Source organism: Sinocyclocheilus grahami, unplaced genomic scaffold, assembly GCF_001515645.1.
Source record: "Sinocyclocheilus grahami isolate Dianchi unplaced genomic scaffold, SAMN03320097.WGS_v1.1 scaffold1151.1, whole genome shotgun sequence".
Taxonomy (NCBI): domain Eukaryota; kingdom Metazoa; phylum Chordata; class Actinopteri; order Cypriniformes; family Cyprinidae; genus Sinocyclocheilus; species Sinocyclocheilus grahami.
The window spans coordinates 417,995-424,531 of NW_015506330.1; the positions used below are offsets into that span (position 1 = coordinate 417,995).

A 6,537-nucleotide genomic window follows, 5' to 3' on the forward strand; every position below is an offset into this window, starting at 1 on the left:
TACTCGTCATCGGTTTGACAAGCGCGGCGTCTGTCTCTCGCACGTAAATGTGAATGTAATGGATTCGTGTAATGCGTCAGAGAGCAGCCGCAGCTCTTTTATTCTCATCTGTCTCTCTCTCTCTGCTTTCAGGACGGACAGTCACGGACCGTCAGGCAGTTCCAGTTCACAGACTGGCCAGAACAAGGCGTGCCAAAATCAGGGGAAGGCTTCATCGACTTCATCGGCCAAGTGCATAAAACAAAAGAGCAGTTTGGTCAGGATGGACCCATATCGGTCCACTGTAGGTAAGAAAGACACGAGTCTTGTTGAGAAAAAGAGAGCCGAGCAGATTCCACTGTTCATGGGTAAAACACTTGCCTTTTGTTCTGTGAACTAAATCTTATCCAATAGCAAATACTTCAGCATGAAAGCTGATTTAAACACATCACATGTCTTTATCCTTCTCAGGAAGTTGTGTTTGTCACCTCAGCAGTGTATGTGTGTGTATATATACACACACACACACACACACACACACACACACTGTTACCACATAATTTTACAAATGACGTTACTTGAAATTGTTACACCAACAGGATGTGACATAATTTGATAATTTGTTCAGACAGGAAGACAAATACGTGATTTGAGTTCCTTTTTCTAGAGTTTTACACAAAATAGCGTTTACTGTATTTACTAAGCTTTACCAATCAACACTATTACTTAAGATATAATTAATGCTCAAACAATTATTGATAACACTGTAATATAAGTTTATTGCTAACTTTCCTTGTTTGTTAACATAAGTTAATGAATTAGCTAGCACTAATAATAAGCAATATATTCCTACAGCAGTTATTATTTTTTTTGTAAATATTAGCTAATAGGGTAAATTAGGGTAAAAAATGTATCTAATAGATATCACCGTACTTTTTCAGTTGATTAATCACAGTACAACTGTTTTTGTTACAAGTTTTCTATAATGTTATGTTTAAACGTAAACAATGCATTTTCTAGTTAAATATGAACTAATTTGCATACATTTCCAGAGTATAGATTTTGAAATCATGGTTTGATTTTGTTGACATATTAGACTTAAAGGTTTTTACTGAGGGGATTTTGAACTTCTGTTTTTATCTCTCCATAAATCTGAAAACACTAAAAACTACAGAAAATATACATTAAGTATAAAATATTGTATAAATAAATGTGAATGATATATGAACAAACCCCTCAGTAAAATCCTTCAGAATATAGAGAGGAATTAAACAGTAAGTTTTGGTGTATGTAAATGCTGCTGAAGTGGAGAAAAACCTCTTTAAAGAGATAGATTGGGACTTAAATCTAAAGGCGCAATCAAATAAAGTTAAATAAAACAAACACTTAAATGTGTATTTTCAATGTTTTCCTTCCACTAATACTGCAACCCTGGTAGAAAATAACCCAGCATCTTAAAATTGAACAGTGCATGAAAAACAAATGCTTGCAGTGTCTGGCCTCAAATGAAATGAGCAACTATTACTATTATAACTATTATAAATAGGTCGCTTCACATCCAGGTTAGACTCAGTCAACTTTGTTCACATGTTATGGTTTGGAAGATCAGAGCTCCAGCTGACGGGTTGTGTTGTGATTGATCCGCAGTGCTGGCGTGGGCAGGACGGGCGTCTTCATCACGCTCAGCATCGTTCTGGAGCGCATGCGCTATGAAGGAGTGGTGGACATCTTCCAGACGGTCAAGATGTTGAGAACACAGCGGCCGGCGATGGTCCAGACTGAAGTACGTAACCGTTCTCACTTCTTCACTTCAGTCAGGATGTAAAACACAGATTAAAACAGCACATTACAGCTAATAACATCCAGGTCAGGTTAGTGATTGGACCTTCAGACGTCTATGATTTTAGTCTGAAGTTTCCCAATGAAGAGTTTGCGACGGAACGAACGGATGCTCGGCTTTGTTCGGCCCGCAAACGCTCGTTCTCGTTTATAACGACAAACCCTTCGGGTTAGCCATGCAAATTGGTTCAGATAAGCAATTTCACAGCTAACCCGCACAATGGCCTTTCCCAGCATCAATAGGAGAAATTATTTTCTGCGATCAATGCGGACAGCGAGGTGATGAGGCTCGAATCTCACGCTCGGCGCAACACAATCCCTGCTTTTCACCTCGCAGACACGCGACACAAAAGCGCGGCATTAGAGCCGTGCAACCCTTAGCATCGCAGGCCGCCGGGTTGATGTGTTGCTATGGAGACGAGAGGAGCTGCGCATCCGTGAATTCACTGAGAAGCCGTTCAGAAGATGTCATGTTACTGTTACCATTATATGCATACCATAATAAATGATGTGCTATAACAGAAAAAAAAGAAAAAGAAAAAACAGAACACAATCATTATTTTAAGATGTAAATTCTTCAATGACAAGCACATCCTTTTCTCCTTGTGAAAAGAAGCACTCTTTACCACATACTTTTACGTTATATAATTAATAAAAACTTATTTATAATAATAATAATATACTTTAAGTGTGAATTGTGTGTAATGTTTTCAGACACGTACTTGCATGTTCATTCTAATTAAATGTAAATGTATTGTAGTTTTAATTTATATTAAATGCATTTAGTTGTACTTAAGAGTGTTTTGACCCACTTCAGTAGGTCTTAAGTACATCTTTATATGTAATTTCATAATTACTTTTTTGTCTTTAAAATATAGTTAAAGTACTGCTGAATGTGAATGTGATGACTGGAACTAAAATACACTTTAATGTAATTTCTATTGAAACTTTTTTGTCATGTATTTAAACATATTTCTAATGACTGATTAAGTTGCAATTTAGAGCATTTAAAATATATATATTACATTTAAATGTAATATTGAAAAACACACTACAGTTAAAATGATAATCAAGTTATTTGCATGTGCTTTAGTATGTTAGTCAATACATCAACATAAGTGTACTTTTTAAAACATGACAATAGATTATTGAAACACAATGATTTAGAATGTACTTTAAAGAAAAACTTTCAATTTGACATTATTACAAAGGTCACATTTTAAAAGTGTTCATAAGTATGTTTAGAAACAGTCATGAAAGTGTCTCTCTTCAAGTCACTTAAGTGCCATTTTATTTTATTTCATTCATATTATATTATCTGCAAGTATGTTTTTAAATATACTTTAAATTTGGAGTACGCTTCTTTTTCCACAAGCGTTTCTTAAGGTCATACACTTGTCAGTAAGAGAAGATCTTCAAATGTCAACCCTGTTACCATGATTTTGTATATTAAACGGTTCATAATTAAAAAGGTAACATGTAGAAAGGTTATATCAGCATTGAATTGTCTTTCTAATGAAGCCTTGTAGTTACAAAACTCTCCTGGCTGTTACCGTCAACCCTGTTACCTTTCTGAATTACGTCCAACATACATTAAATCTCAATTCAAACATCTAGATGAGTAGTTGTGCAGGTTTAAGATAAATGCACACTCACATCTGATCCGACTGAATGTTTGGCACAGATCTGACCCGTCTCTCTGTCTCTGTCTCTCAGGATCAGTACCAGTTTTGTTACAGAGCTGGGTTGGAGTATCTCGGGAGCTTCGACCACTATGCAACATAAGATCTTCGTCCCGCTGTCAGGGAGACGGATCGGACATCCAGCGGTCATTTAATTCTTCTGAGCCATAAATACCTGCTTGTGAAAAGAACTTAAACTCTTCGATTACATGTTGGATGTGCAACGTAAACCTAGAAATATTACAAACGACAATAAAAAGACAAATATCCAGGTGGACCAAGAAAAATCACCCCGATCTGATTTCAAAAAGTAAATCATGAATAAATAAATAGTAATAATAATAATAATTTCAGACAGGTGAATCTAGACTGCTGAAGTGCGGAATAATTCATGAATCAAAAAAGGAGTCAACGAACACAGACGCTGTGAGACGGGGAGCTCGAGACACGGTGTAAAGAGAATTTGTTTTGTTCCACAATCAATACGAGGAGATACGTCACTGATGAAGAGAGGAGACTTCATCACGACCACCACCATCATCATCATCATCATCATCGAAGAAGACTAAACGAACAGAGCTGAAGTAATAACTACAACACGTCGATCGTTCGGTTAGACATCCGGAGAAACCACACAAATAATGCATACCAGCTTTTGTTTCACGTTCCGTGGTGTTTTCCTCTCTTATATGACAGAAATCAGCGTAGACTGACTGTATTTCTCATGTTTTTTTTCTGATGTCCTGATGTTCGCACCCATGTGCCCTCCTTCATTCATCGTTTTGCTGGTGGTTTGTGGCGTTTTGTTTGAAACACACACGCTGAATCATGGGGTGGGCAGAGTATAAAGGTTAGAAGATATCTCAGTTCTTCCATGAGCAGAGAGAGAGAGATATTAATAAAGTCTTTATTTATATAACCTTGAAATGTATATTCACAAAATATAGATATATAGATGATATAATATAAGGGAATGATGGTGGGTTTTCCGCTGGAATGCACATCAGCAGGACGGACGGACAGACACGCATCTTGTGCAATAACTAGACGTTTTACGGCCGGAGGGTTCGATTCGCGTCGGTTTAACGAGGACGGGGCGATCATCATCATGTTCACGAGCTCACTATGGGTCAAAGGTCATCGTCGTGCATCCGTTAGGCCACAGGTACGAAGACGTCCACGTGTTCATTCTTTTGCATTTAGAGTGCCTTATATTTATGCCTGTTCTTTTCTACGATATTCATTTAACGACGTGTATAGTTTAAGTAGTTCATGTACGAGTATTTATCGATTGATTTCCCACCAGATTTATAGTCTATGAAATTATATATGCAAATACTTAATTCCATCATTACTGTTTAATTTTCTGTGGCCTTAATTTGGCTCAGAGAAAATAAAAACGACAAGGGTACGACAAAGAAAGAAAGCGCACGATAACCATCAGGCCCGATACTGATAAGTCATTTCTGTTATGTTATCTTATATTTGTTATCTTATATTAGTCCCCCAACGGCACAGAGACGAATTAATTCTGTCTTTTTAAGACCAAGTGTTAGCTTTAAATTTCCCATAATTTTCAGTCATCGGTGGCGGAAAATGGTGGCAAAGAAACGCCAAAATAAACGAAACACCCTGAAAACCTGCAAAGCTCTTGCTGAAAAACTACTAAGTATTTTAACGTGCGAATTTCACGATTAGAATATTACGATTCGACACTTGAACCTCACTGGCTTTGTAGATGTGCATTCCAGATGCTTTTTTCCCCTTTCTTATTTCAAATAGAGAAAGCGTTTTATTGTTTTGACTCTTTCTGTTGTTGATTTTGGATGTTTTCATCCAATGTTGATGATGTTCATCATCATATGTCGAGCAACAGGCAGCCGTTGCGTAACTGTTCAGCGCTTCAGTGTGCTCCACGTTGGCTTTTCTTTCCCTGTTCTGGATCTTATTTGATATGCATGAGTTCAACTGCAGTGGGGGCGAGTAGGAAGAATTGCACTTTGTATCTCTTTATCTCTATGCACTGCCCTACTGATTCCGCACCCATTACGGATTTTACTTGAACCCGTCTGTACGAATCTCCTTCAGACTTCACTTGGTGTGTATGTAAATAACACAGAAAAGAGACTACCCAAGTAATAAGAGAGAGAGAAAAAAAAATAAGAGAATGGAAAAGCAAATCGGTTGCGGAAAAAAGAGCATCTTTAGCAGGTGATTTCGAAGCGTCACTTCTTCCCCCGTTGAAAGACTGAAGCGTCACGAGCGCAAACGTGGTGTTTCTAAGCTCCCTGTTACTCTCACATCTGGATGCATAGACTGAAATTAATTCAATTCAATTGTAAAGAAAAAATGGCTTGTTAAAAAAAAGAATCATGAAATTACCTCTGATTAGTTGTAAATGTAAACTGTTTTTGATTTGATTTGATTTTTTTTTCTTTCTGAATGAATGGAGTGCTTTTTATTTTCATACTTAGATGACATTGGTGAAAAGACACATCTGTACGAGAAGCCGTCCTTCTGTACTTTGCTGACACAAGTTCCATTTGTTATAAATGAATTCTATTAAAAAATGTAAGTGTTATGCACACGCGTTTCCTTCCTTCGCTCCTGTGAGCCGACGACCATCAACAGGAATGAATCCTCCAATACTTCAGCTCTGTTATGGGAAAACATCACAGTGGTTTTTATTGTTGTATTTATTTATTTTTAATTAATTGATTTATTTGCTGATTTTTTTTCCTAGTACAACAATTATTGCCTGTAAGTAATGTGGTGTGGTGTGATTATATGTGTTAGTTAAAGCTATTGTTTGACATCTTTGCATTGACCTTCAACCCTTTTTGAATCATTTCTGAAAGAGAAAAGTCATGGATTGATTGATCTATTGATTGATTATTTTTTTCAGCTTTAGGATTAGTAATGCAAACCAAAAAAAGGGGCTCTACACGGCTGTATTTAGGGTTCAGGGTTCATGCAAACAGCACACCATGTTATTTTACAAAGGAAAGGCCACAAAACTCTATTGACATTTTTTTCT

General features: G+C 36.8%; 1 protein-coding gene across 21 annotated transcripts in view; it reads left to right on the forward strand.

Annotated features, from left to right (window-relative positions):
- The window catches only part of LOC107567371 (protein tyrosine phosphatase receptor type D), a 304,365-nt gene extending 298,284 nt beyond the window's left edge, over positions 1-6,081 (forward strand). For all 21 annotated transcript variants that reach the window (XM_016253039.1, XM_016253041.1, XM_016253044.1 and 18 more), the window contains 3 exons: positions 133-287; positions 1,627-1,762; positions 3,535-6,081. In XM_016253039.1, coding sequence (XP_016108525.1) covers positions 133-287; positions 1,627-1,762; positions 3,535-3,603 — 360 coding nt within the window. In that variant the 3' untranslated portion in view covers positions 3,604-6,081. The remainder of the gene's footprint in view (positions 1-132; positions 288-1,626; positions 1,763-3,534) is intronic.
- The last annotated feature ends 456 nt before the right edge of the window (positions 6,082-6,537 follow it).